Raw genomic sequence first — 14,110 nt, 5'->3', positions numbered from 1 at the left:
CCATGTCATTTTCATCATACTCTCTAGATTTGTAGAGGAATATATTCTGAAGAAGTTAAGACATTTAAATTATGGGGTCTATGTGCTCGTTTTCAAATTATCAGTGTCCAAAATATTGCGAGTTGGCTTGAAACAGCCCAAAATGCGCCGAAAACAAGCAAAAGTCTGTTAATACCGTCTAAAATGCGAGTGGTTCCGTAGTCTTGCTCCCAAACATTGAAAATCCATGTCATTTTCACCATACTTTGCATATAGATACTTTAGCACCTGAATATTCCAAATATGCAAAAATTAACATAGGTCCATGTGCTAGAGCTTAAAATTAACCCAAAATGGATGATGTTCTTAAGAATTGCGCATCCAAAATAATATGGCATTTTTAGACCTCGCGAGATCGCAACATTGAGTTTAAAGCCCTATTACTCAGTCAAAATCCATGAAAATGTCATTAAATTTTGCAATGTGATTGATAATTGTATCCGTAAGATGGATAATCTATCTATATTGCTGTCAATTGTTTGCTCATTTAAGTCTAACAACACTTACAGTTCTTAGAAATTGCGGGAAAGGTACTCAACCTCAAAAAATTCAAATTTTAATAACAAACTTGAGAAGTAAAAGAAATGCTGCTCTTTATTCAAAACCCATATCATTTTCACAAAACTTTGCAAAGTTGTAGAGGAAGGTATACCTAAGAGGTGCAAACATTAATAAATATGGGTTCATGTGTTTGTTTTCAAACTATCAGCACTCTTATAGAGCAAATTTGCTTCTTAAGACACCCGAAAACGCGCCAAAAGCAGTATCTATGTGAGGAAAAATTCCGAACCACTTTTCCATTTATTGATACTTTGCAGCACTACAGAGAAACTACAGAGAAACTATTTTGAAATTGTAGAGGAATAAAAAAAATGGTCTATGGAATAATTCCAGTTTATTAGCTTCATAAAATAACACACCAAATCTGCAGTTAGTGCAGATGGAGAAAAATCAGCTCACATTAACTAATCACAAGTTCGTCCACTGTGACGTCAGCGCGCAGAGTCATATTCATCATACTTTGCAGCACTACAGAGAAACTATTTTGAAATTGTAGAGGAATAAAAAAAATGGTCCATGGAATAATTCCAGTTTATTAGCTTCATAAAATAACACACCAAATCTGCAGTTAGTGCAGATGGAGAAAAATCAGCTCACATTAACTAATCACAAGTTCGTCCATTGTGACGTCAGCGCGCAGAGTGTAAAATATGCGCAGATCATGATGCGCACAAACATAACTGTGGAACGTCCTTAAATCTTGCATCGGTTTTCAATCTGTATAATCTCCCATTGGTTTTCAATCTGAATAATCTCCCACTGACTTTTAATCAGAATGATATGCCATTGGGTTTCTTATCTCTTGTTAGGGATACTTTACCATTTGGTTCGCTCTAAAGGGCGCGTCGTGGTCTAGTGGTTCCGACTCTCGCATTTCAAACAGAGGGTCGTGGGTTCGAATCCTAACCATGGCGTGTTTTCCTTCAGCAAGAAATTTATCCGCACTGTGCTGCACTTGACCCAGGTGAGGTGAATAGGTACCCGGCAGGATTAATTCCTTGTATACACTGAGCGCCGGTGATGGTAGCTCGAGCTAAAGCCGGGGTAATAATAGCAGCGCTTTGTATCCTCAGGCAAAATGCGCTTTCTAAATACAGCTATTATTATTATTAAAGAAGGACTGTAAGTAGAGTTTTCTTTTCTATTTTTTTATTTCCAGGCGGAACCAGACTGTGAAAATCTCAATGTAGATTATGATTTCTTTGAAGAAAAGGTGTGGCCTTCAATGGCAAACAGAGTTCCAGCCTTTGAAAATTTAAAGGTAAGAAAATCTGAAAATTTAGTGTACTAAGTATTCTTCCTAATAGCAAATCCAATACATCATACTTCATTCTCTAGGTGGATGGTTCGTAAAGCTGTTCGTAACTGACGAGCTGCGTTATGAACGACTTGTGACCCTTTCCTAGGAACTGAATGAACACCAATAGAAATCTTGTATCATTAACCACAAGGAAGGATCACTGGTCGTTTGTAAAGTTGCTTGTAACTTATGATCAGCTTTATGAAACATCCACCAGGGGCCTGTTTCCTAAAGGACTTGCAACTGTTGTAACTTTACCATTATGGCAAGTACCATGGAAACCTTGATTATGATTGGCTGCTAAGCCCTGTTACCATGGTAGTTGCCATCATGGCAAAGTTACAACAGTTGCAAGTCCTTTATGAAACGGGCCCCAGATTTGATATGCTTGTGCCACAGAAGTCTTCAACCTGAATCATGATCAAGTCGCTAGAAAAAATTATTGCTGATTCTTCTTATTTCTTGAAATTTATAAATTAATTTTTCAGTTTAAGTTTCTAAAATGTGTAGAAATCATTCTGAACAATTAACTACAACATACAATACTATGTTATGTAATTTTGTTGAGAAATTACTTTTATTTTTCCAGCAGGGCAGCAGACAAAGGTGTGAATATAAACTCAAAAGTGAAGTCATATTATGTATATTATGTGTTATTCTATCAGTGGATGTAAAAGATCTTCTTTGTGGAGCCAGCTAATTTTATTGTTTTTACCTGAATTCCTCATAACAGAACTTCTATAGACCAAACTATACAATTCGTGTATTTCAGAGAAATCCATCTGTAAATATGACCCAATGGGTACATGAAAACAACAGTCTGTGTAATGCATGTTCCAATATTTTCAATGAAACAGAACGTTAGTCTTTAACAATGATGTGCAATGTTTATAATGTGCTATGTCTCTATGAAAGCACTGCATACTATTACCCCGACTTCAGCATGGCTACTCTGGTCATTTGCTCAAGCATTCATGGAATTTCTTCCTACTGGATACCAAATTACTACACCTTTGTGGAGAGTGGTAAATGAAGTAAAATGACCTTGTCAAAGAGCATGGGTGCTACATTAGGATTTGAACTCTGGACTTCTTGGACATGTCTTTGTAAATGGGTGGTCTCTAATAGAGGTTTGACTTTAGTAATAACATTAATAATAAACAGCTCTTGTATAGCACATGTCACGTTGTGATTATAATATCTCTATGCACATCCAAAGGACTTGGATATTATTACCCCAGCTTTAGCTTGGTGGTCGTAATTACTTACAGTGCACATGCATTTCAAGGAATTAATTCGTACCAGGTACCCGTTTAGCTCACCTGGGTCGAGTGCAGCACAATGTGGGTAAATTTCTTTCTGAAGGAAACTACGCCATAGCTAGGATTTGAACCCATGACCCTCTGATTCAAAGTCCGGAGACTCATCCACTGGGCCACACTGGTCCACATTTCTACAATAATAATGAAAAAAATTATAATGAAATGTTGTATTTTTGTGTCTTTCAGCTAAAGAGTGCATGGGCTGGTTTCTACGACTACAACACGATCGACCAGAACGCCATCATCGGAACCCACCCTGCTTTTCCAAACCTCCTTCTTGCAACAGGATTTAGCGGTCATGGTATTCAGCAGTCGCCGGCAGTTGGACAAGCAATAAGCGATCTTATATTTGAAGGAAAGTTTGTGGAGATTGACCTGAACAGAATGGGCTTTGAGCGATTTCTCAATAAACAACATGTCAGAGAATCAAATATCTATTGATTGCAGGTTGCAATTGATCGCAGTAGAATAAAATGGGTGGTGTGCTTTTATTGCGGCAATCGATCACTGGAAAATAAATGATATCAGTTGATGGATCGAAGGAGAACTAAATGATAGCATTCTATCTATTGATTGCTTACAGCAATGGATTGCAGAAATGATAGCATGCTATCTTATGATCGCGTACCGCAATGGATTGCAGGAAAACCAAATTATAGCATTCTATCTATTGATCGCGTACCGCAATGGATTGCAGGAATGATATGATAGCATTCTATCTATTGATCGCTTTTACAGCAATGGATCACAAGAGAACTAAATGATAGAATTTATTGCTTGTAAGAGAACTTAATGATAGCATTTTATCTATCACTGATGGCAACGGATTGCAGTAGAGCAAAACGATGGCATTTCACCTCGTGATCACTTGCAGCAATGGATCACAGAAGCACTTAATGATAGCATTTTATCTATTAATCCCTAATGGCAATGGATTGCAGGAGAACAAAATGATGGCATTTATCTAGCGATCGCTTGTAGCAATGGATCGCAGAAGAGCTAAATGATGGCATTCTATCTATTAATCACTATTAATCTCAGGAGGACTAGGTTTTTTTTTTAATCTATTGATCGCGTGTTGTAGTGATGGGTCACAGTCACAAAGTGATAACATTCTATCTATTAAAGGTCAAGTCCACCCCGGAAAATTGGTGATTTGAATAAATAGAGAAAAATCAAACTAGCATAATGCTGAAAATTTCATCAAAATCGGATGTAAAATAAGAAAGTTATGGTATTTTAAAGTTTCGCTATTTTTCACAAAACAGTGATCTGCACAACTCAGTGACATGCAAATGAGTCAGTCGATGATGTCCATCACTCACTATTTCTTTTGTTTTTTATTGTTTGAATTATACAATATTATCATTTTTTTACAGATTTGACAATGAGGACAAACTTGACTGAACCATGTAGTATTCAACAATGCTAATTCCACGTGTTCAGGGAGGAATTAGTCAATGTTTTAGTTGACAGTGAGGAGAAAATTAGAATTTTTCATATTTCATATAATAAAATGCAAAAGAAATAGTGAGTGGATGATGTCATCAGTCTCCTCATTTGGATACCGACCAGGATGTGCATATAACTGTTTTGTGAAATTAAGCGAAACTTTAAAATGTCATAACTTTCTTATTTTACATCCGATTTTGATGAAATTTTCAGTGTTGTGCTTGTTGGATTTTTTATTCAAACCAAATTTTTGTTGGGGTGGACTTGTCCTTTAATCACTGGTAGCTCAAAGGTGGTTCTAAAACCACAGTCTAGAAACTTGGGTTACATGTATGCAGATTTCATTAATTCATGATGCTTAGTTCAGCATGTTCATTGAGGAAGAGTCCAATAATGAAGGCAAGCTTTTGTCATATGGGCTCAATGTGTATTTGTACTGTATAGCCCATCTGAACAGTAACGTAACCACTTTATCTGCACCCCTAGTAAAAACCATGTGTTCTTTATTTTTGAATTATATATAAAGTTTGCCTCCCTAATATACTTCTTTGAAATGGAAATAAACAACTTTCATAAAAGCCTTGTATGAGGACACTTTTCACTTATGTCGACTTTTCATTTTATGCATGTCCAAATCATGTAACATGAGTAACCGACACATTTCAAACTAAGATTTCCCAGGAGCATAATCAAATTTCCCAAGTTTTGTTTTTATACAAAGGATAGTCAGACTGCGTACTTTGTTGTGATAAAGAGATGTTTAGTTCCTATCAATAATAATGGAGTTACAGCTCCAAGTATGGGTCAAGGTATCTCCAAATGTAACGTGAGTAATCGTGGAATAGCCCATATGGTTCTTGATCCTCGCGTATTATTGTTATTGCATGAAATAACAACTGTTTATGTAAATTAATTGAAATAAACAGTGGGCTCATCGATCAATTCAAAACAGTAGGCTGACTTATGTAACAAGTGTGAATAATGCGCAGTGTTATGAAACCACAAATTTATTACTGGACACATTTTTTGCTGAAATAAGTGTAATAAATGTATGAAATCTTGATATATTTTTCTTTTTAACCATTGATTCAAAACCACCTCTAAATTTGGGTCTGTTTGTTTGTTTTGGGGATTTAATTAAAAAAATAAATATATTTGTACATTTGTCTATTACAGCACATGTGCAATACTAAGTGTTTCTCTGTGTCTCAGCATCATGAATAAAAATCTTTCTAAAAAAGTTGACAGAAGAAATAAAGAGACAGAAAATTGTTTAGAACTATTTAGAAACTATAGACATGTAAAACCCTTGTATTTTCCCAGATGAGGCTGCAAAGTCCATCATCATCATCTGCTTATTCATCACTATCATCATCATCATCAACATTATTTTTTGTATGCTGCACTATTTTTTTTATATTTTGTTAAACTTTTCAATTTTATTTGGCTCATAAAAAAATGAATCCTAGACATTTTTTTTTCATAATGTTATCTTGATTATCATGAATACATGGAGATGAAACTTATTTTAGAGGTTAGAACGTCTAATTTGATGTAACTTATAATACACATACCTCACAAATATTGAATGCATTTTGAATAAAGGGTACCAATTACCAATAAGTTATTGGTGGGTGTTCGATAGATTTCAGAGAGAAAATTACACTTCTCGAAGTTCATTTAGCTTGCATCAAATGAAAGAAGAGGGCCAAAGCTTAATAATTACCTATCATTTATCAATTTTAATTGTATGTTATTATATGACATTAATGGGGCGTTGCAAGAAACTTGTGATCAATTGAAAGTCTATTTTTGGTTCCTAAATCAATCATATGTCTTGCAAATTTGTGATTGATTGCTGATCTGATGCTTGCAACAAGGATTGTAAATTGATTTTCTAGATTGATCTATTGATTGTTAAATTGCAACAAAATATTTGCGATTAGTTGCCAATATTTTCTTGCAACACCCCCTATGACATGTCAATAATTATTTTCAGGCTTTCTTTTTCATCTTGTCTAGATACTCATGTTAATGCATACATGTACATTTGTTTTCTATTTGCAAATTTGGAAGTTAATCATTTATTTTTAACCATATCTCGGCCGGGGTATTTTTGGAGATCATATGGCCGGGGGCCCCCCTTGAGATCTCGGCCGTCGATCGTGCCAAAAATTGGCACGCAGCTTGCCTGGAACATAATCTAAAAAATTCTGTATTAATTTATTTCATGCAAATCGTTATTTATTAATTATGCTAATTTATGCGTAATCAGTATGCAAAATCATACTTTTTCCTCTAATCCCCTATATAAAGCTCCAAATGTTCTAATCTTTGGTGTAGAAACTCTTTGTGGTGTTCTCAGCAAATGAACATGAAAAAAATTGCGACATAAGAACGAATTTCTAATGTATAATATTGTTTTTTGCAATTTCTTATGTATTTCTTTGTTTTTTGGACCTTTTTATTGTTTTTTCAATGAACTTTGTTGGGGACCCTTTTGAGATCATAAAAAGCATAAAATAAATTCATTTAGACCAGCAAAACTAAAAATAATCATACAATTATGTTTATGGGTTGAAAACACAATTTGCATCGACTTTGTACACGAAATCACGTTTTTGAGCAATTTTTGGTCTGACATGCACTAACAAAATGTTGCGTAATATCGGAACCGCGTACCCGGTCGTCGCAAATTTGGTCTCAAAAGATGCACAAGACTTGAAAGTAAAAAGTCGGTGAGCGGCGCGGTCAAAAAATATTCCGCGAATCGTTGAGGGGGGGGCCTAGATAGGGTTAAAAGATAAATATTTGTGTCCATGTCTACTTCGAATGTCTTCCATGTTTGTAAATATTTAAAAATACGATTGTGTATGTATTTTTCAAAACATTTCTTTAATGGACACTCATTGGTTTTTTCTGGAATATGTTACAAACTAAATATAAAAGGATATTGAAAGTTCTGATGTCCCATAGAATAATCATCTAAAACATTTCATTCAATAGTGAACCAAAATACGACCATGAAATGTTTTGCGATAATTAACAGTAAATGTCACAATGCCATTTTTGTTGCCCATGTAGGTACCTCCCAGATGTGTACACCTAGAGTATGTACTGATTATAAGCATGCGAGAATGGTAATACTTTTTTTTATATAGTCATCAGTCATTCAACTGCGAATTGAAAAGCAGTACATGTAACTTATAGAGTACCGAAGCGATGACGTCAGTTGCCATGGTGTTGTCATGGTGGCCTGGTTCTAAACAGATGAAAGCGTGTGTTTCTCATAGGAGAAAATGGCTGCTATCGGATTTGATCGCTTGCAACCTATTTTTCAGACGAGCCAAAGCCATACAAATGTTTACAGACAATCGTCAGCTGCGACTGTTCAGAACCAGCCAGCCATGACACCATGGCAACTGACGTCACACTTTGGTACTCCATAGTACAGGAAAAAGTCCAATCATGGCACCGCAAAAATCTGTTAACTTCAGAGAAATTCAACTTATAAATCGCATTTTGCATAATGTGATTTGCACATTGCTTTGACTATTCAATTTTATAGATGGTAGACTAACGCAGGTTTTCCTGTACTACCAATTGTTTCAACGATATTCCTAAAATATACATTGATCATGCATTTACATGTAAAGTTATTCATGAATGTGTCAGTATTTGTGTTGCCATAGTAAGTACATATTGTAGTACTTGTAATAAAGAAAAAAAAAAGAAATCTTGTAAATATTGATAAAATTACGCCTTGATTTATTGGTCAATGCTCATGAATTTGGTCAGAAAATTGTGAGATCTATGATTTTATTCATTCCGAAATTATGTTGCCATGTCCACTATATTATTGCAATAACTGATTTTTTTGTTCTGGATGAAATTATTTATTTTTTATTTGTGGATGAAGATGAACTATTTGCAATAAGATGAACTGCAAAACAACTTTTATTCGTTGGAAACAGCATCATCATGGTAATGGTATACTTAAACAAGTGGAACGCCTCTGGCAGTCTCGCCTGCATTACGCGATTTAATATAGCAGCAGTGCTAACTTTGAAAACTACTATAAAATAATCATTCACAAAAACACCATTCATATAATGACATAATACCACGTTCATTGACCATAGATGACATTTGAACAGTGACTCAAGACTTGTCAACTCAACTGCACCCATGTCCACATTTCATTCACTCTATCCATAAACTTTCAAAGTTATGATGGCAATTCAACAATTACCCAAACATGGCCTAAGTCTATTGACCTTAACTGACCGTTGACCTCGGTTTTGTGACCTGAAACTCACAGGGGATGTTCAGTGATACTTGATTACTCTTATATCCCAAGTTTTATGAACTAGATCCATAAACCTCCAGAGTTAGGATGGTAATTTAACAAAGACCCCCAACACGGCCAAAGTTCATTTACCCTAAATGACCTTTGACCTTGGTCATGTGACTTGAAACTCAGAAAGGATGTTCACTAATACTTGATTAACCTTATGTCCAAGTTTCATGAACTAGATCCATACATTTTCAAAGTTATGATAGTAATTCAACAAATACCCCCAACTTGACCAAAGTTCATTGACCCTAAATGACCTTTGACCTTGGTCATGTGACCTGAAACTCAAGCAAGATGTTCACTAATACTTGATTAACCTTATGCCCAAGTTTCATGAACTAGGTCCATATACTTTCTAAGTTATGATGTCATTTCAAAAACTTAACCTTTGGTTAAGATTTTGAAAATAATTCTCCCAACATGGTCTAAGTTCATTGACCCTAAATGACCTTTGACCTTAGTCATGTGACCTGAAACTCAGGTAGGATGTTCAGTAATACTTGATTGACCTTATGTCCAAGTTTCATGAACTAGGTCCATATACTTTCTAAGTTATGATGTCATTTCAAAAACTTAACCTTAGGTTAAGATTTGATGTTGACGCCGCCGGGAAAGTGGCGCCTATAGTCTCGCTCTGCTATGCAGGCGAGACAAAAAAACAAGGAAAAGAACTATTATAAATAACATGTATAATAATCACACGAGTGAGTCTACTGACAAGAGCAAACTGGATATTTGCAGGGACTTTATTAAAGGGGAAGTTCAACCTGACACCAAGTTGGTCCTAACAAAGGCAGAAAAATAATGAAGGTTTGATGAAAATCCATGAAAACTAAGAGTTATGCAAGTTTTTTTATTTGTGACATGTGAGCATCTCCCTCCCCCCATATATCATGTGATATGAATTCCATAAATCCACCTTTTTAATTGGAACATGATTACCATTATTTTTTTTTCTTAAGGACGTTCCACAGTTATGTTTGTGCGCATTATGATCTGCGCATAGTTTACACTCTGCGCGCTGACGTCACAATGGATGAACAGGTGATTAATTAGCTGCGGGTATGAGCTGATTTTTCTAATCTTCTGCACTTTAACTACATATCCGATGCGTTATTTCATGAAGCTAAAAAATTGAATTATTCCATGGACCATTCAAAAAAATATTCTCTACAATTACAAAATACTTTACTCTGCAGTGCTGCCAAGAATCACGAATATTACCCCGAGTTTGAATAAATGGTAGAGTGGTTTTGATTTTTTCTTCACATAGATACTAAGCATTCGGCGCATTTTTTGTGTTTTAAAAAGCACATTTGCTCTAATAAAAATGCCGATAGTTTAAAAATAAGCTCATGAACCCCTTTTTTTTAATGTTTGTACCTCTTAGGTATACCTTCCTCTACAACTCTGCAAATTTTGGTGAAAATGACATGGATTTTGAATAAAGTGCAGCATTTATTGTACGTTTGTAGTTTGTTACTGAAATTTTACATTTTGTAGATTGGGATTTTGTTATCTTTTACGCCATTTTTAAGAACTAACAGTGCTGTTAAACTTAAAATTGCAAACAAATAGCACTACAAATAGATTCTCCATTCTAACGATACAATTATTAACTCTCTTGCGAAGTTTGATGACTTTTTCATGTATTTTGACTGAGTAATAGAGGTTTAAACTCATTGTAGTAATCTTGGGCGGTCTAAAAATGCCAAATTCTTTTGAATGCGCAATTCTTAAGAACATCAATTTGGGTGAACTTTGAAGCTCTATAGCAAAAAATCAAGCACATGGACCTATGTTAATTTTTGCATATTTCGAATATTAAGGTTCTAAATTATCTATGTGCAAAGTTTGGTGAAAATGACATGGATTTCACTTTAACTGTGGAACGTCCTTAAGGAGGGGGTATGAAATGATGGGTCTGATGGTATATCCTACAAACACATAAAATCTTTCATTTTTTAGGAAAAAAATGCATTTCTAGGAATATATTTCACAATACGTACATGTATTGAGGAGTTGCTCTTTTTTGACATCACAGGACTTTTCATAAACCTGCTATATTCTTTGACGGATTCTCATCAAACTTTCAATATTTTACTGTTTTATTAAAACCACTTTTTGTCAGGGTGAACTTCCACATTCAAACTCTATAATCACTAACCCCATTTCATTTCTAGGATTCAGTATTCTGCTTCTTAAAGGAGAATGAAACTCTTGGAGCAAGTTGGCTTTTGTGAAAGCAGAAAAATCAAATAATAAGATCAACAAAACTTTGAGTAAAATAGGACTAGCAATAAAAGAGTTATGAGCATTTGAATGTCGAGATCACTAATGATATGGAGATCCTCCCATCGGCAATGCGACCAAGAATTGTGATGTCACACACGTACAACTCTCCCATTTGGACACTGAAAATATACCCCAAAACATCTCTTTTTGCTCATTCTAATCATAAGACAAACGATTCATCAATGATATAATGTTGTGAAACCTCTGTACTTGTCATCTCATAAGGAGAACACCTCACCTTGTGATAGACTCTATAAAAGTGAGAATATAAGTGAAATAAATACTAAAGTAATGAGGGAGTTGTACGTGTGTGATATCACAGATCTTGGTCGCATTGCCGATGGGAGGATCTACATGGCACTAGTGATCTCAATATTCAAATGCTCATAACTTTCTTATTATTCATTCAATCTTCCTCAAACTTTCAACAATATGTTTCTTTGATTTTTCTCTTTGATATGGATTCAGTTGGTTTCAAGGGTTTCATTCTCCTTTAATTTTGTCTGATTGTAAGTTTCATTCTTCCTAGATACATTGAATTAGATACATGCTTTTAAATTTCATAAGTGAAATTGGTGTTCATTGATAGTACATTCATATGGTATATTTTTAATATTGTGTTGGTGATGAAATTATTGTACTAGTATTTCATTTGAAAAGCTGTTCATTTTTTATTTCATGCTGAACTAAAAAAGGCTTAGTCGTTTTGTTAATATACATTAATGTTCAGATGGATGTATTCAAAGTTTGAAAATATGTAAAACATGCTTTACACTGTAAGGTTTTAGTATTTTCATAATGACTCATGAATTGGGTGAATATTTAAAAAAAAATCTTTATAAATGCGGATTGTATATTATTCATATGAATATATAACTTTGACACATTAAAGGTATCTGATTGTATTAAATTCATCAAAGTTTGTTTATGTATTCAAATAATCTCTCTGAAATGCCATTAGAATTCATTACTCATGTACATTAAACTCTATGCCCCATATTCTGAAGTCAGGTTATACTTAGGCCGAGGTCTAACTCTGTGCTAAAATTAAGGGAAGCCAAAAGTGTCAAAATTGTTATTAATTTGTATGTTTATGTTTACTGTGCTCTTTCCTGATTCATCGATGGTGGAGACAATCATCTATTCATACTTCCTACACAACTATGAAATATTATATCTCTACTGTTAGTGATTTATGTAACAATTGGCTATCCATACTTAAACCACAACTTTAAACCAGAGTGTAAGTTAAACCAGACTTCAGAATACGGGCCTATAAATCCCCCAGCTCTGGAGTAGGCACATGAAGGTGCGCGCATCAAGTGGACTTCAGTCAACAATATACTGGTACTTATCACTCGACCACCTGGCCCAAAATAAAACACTTGACTTCTCAAGCTTAGAATGGGTTGAAATCTCAGGATGTTTATTTTTCCAGCTTTTTTTTTTTTTTGGGGGGGGGGTACACCGAGAGGAAGTTCACCCTGACAAAAAGTTTGCTAAAATAGAAGAAAAATCCATAGAATATTTAATAAGTTATTGGAATTTTTAGTTAATTTTTTTAAAGTCATATGGGAGCAGCATCCCTGTGTATTGTGTATTTAATTTCCTTTTCTCAAATTATTCATAACATTTTGCTGTACCTTCAGTATGCAACAGACAAATAATTTCACATACCGGTAATTGGCATCAAATACCATTGAAAAAGAAAAATTATGGATTTTTATATTATGGGGCAGATCCTTGTATATAACATTACAAGTCAAAAAAATTACATTCTAATATATTTCTTAATCTTTTATGGATTTTCTCAAACTTTCACTGATAGATTTTATTCTTTTTACAATTATTTGGTCAGGGTGAACTTCCCCTTTAATTGCACTTTCCCTGTACATGATTTCACTATGCGGTGGTGCGTTTTTTTTACCACACGCAATTGGGGGTTTAATGCGACTTTTAGCCACACTTAAATCTTTGTGTGAAGCAACCTCCTTAGTATGCAATAACTAAATCTGGGTCCCGTAACACAAAGGTTAGGGATCAATCGTACGCTTGATTTCCACGATTGATCGTACATTGTAGTCAATGCAATCAATCGTAGGTAAATGTTCAACGATCATTGCTAAGCTTTGTGTTATGGCCCCCAGGACCATTAATGAATGAGGGCAACGACAATGCAGATATCCCCAGGGTAAAATTCAAATTTCACTGAATATGAATAGTGGATAAAAAAAAGTTCCAACCGTCGCTGCACTTTAGTACGAATGAAATGTTAGATGCTCGATTATGATTCGCATTGTTGAATGTTTATCGAAGGAACTCCATGACAATATTCATACTGGTCAAGAAATCTACAGACCTGCCAACCTCTGGGAATGAAAAATTGTATTCTTTCATAATAAAATGCGTGGCGCGGGCGCTCATCGCGGTGCTCAAGCTGCATGCAAGCTAAAATGTGCACTGCTCTTGCAGATGAAAAAAAAAACATTGAAACATGTGTAAACCTCACCCTGGTTTTAACAAAATGATTGAAAAAAAAACCAGTTACTTGAAAATACATTGATCCAATAACCATATTTGTGTATGAAAAAGAATCATATAGATGATTTTTCACAATAAATTACGATTAAAAAAAACGTACTAAATACGCCAAAATGTACTGGTTGGCAGCTTTAAGTCTATATGAAGGAGTTTTTGCAACCACTAGGCAGATGCTTTCTGAAACGCAGAGAATCTATTGTTAAATCCCTCCGTGACAAAGCAGCCTTTGTCGAACATCGGTGA

The 14,110-nt window shown here is 34.8% G+C and overlaps 1 protein-coding gene across 2 annotated transcripts in view; it reads left to right on the top strand.

Annotated features, from left to right (window-relative positions):
- Window positions 1–8,336, top strand: part of LOC129261436 (FAD-dependent oxidoreductase domain-containing protein 1-like) — a 35,663-nt gene extending 27,327 nt beyond the window's left edge. The window contains exons 8-9 of one of the 2 annotated variants that reach the window (XM_064110697.1): window positions 1,760–1,861; window positions 3,409–8,336. In XM_064110697.1, the coding sequence (XP_063966767.1) occupies window positions 1,760–1,861; window positions 3,409–3,663 (357 nt within the window). In that variant the 3' untranslated portion in view covers window positions 3,664–8,336. The remainder of the gene's footprint in view (window positions 1–1,759; window positions 1,862–3,408) is intronic. The other variant, XM_064110698.1, reaches the window with a different exon arrangement.
- Window positions 8,337–14,110: the final 5,774 nt, after the last annotated feature.

The sequence above is a fragment of the Lytechinus pictus genome, chromosome 15 (assembly GCF_037042905.1).
Source record: "Lytechinus pictus isolate F3 Inbred chromosome 15, Lp3.0, whole genome shotgun sequence".
In the NCBI taxonomy this organism is placed as follows: Eukaryota; Metazoa; Echinodermata; class Echinoidea; order Temnopleuroida; family Toxopneustidae; genus Lytechinus; species Lytechinus pictus.
This window is presented reverse-complemented; position numbering and strand designations above follow the sequence as displayed.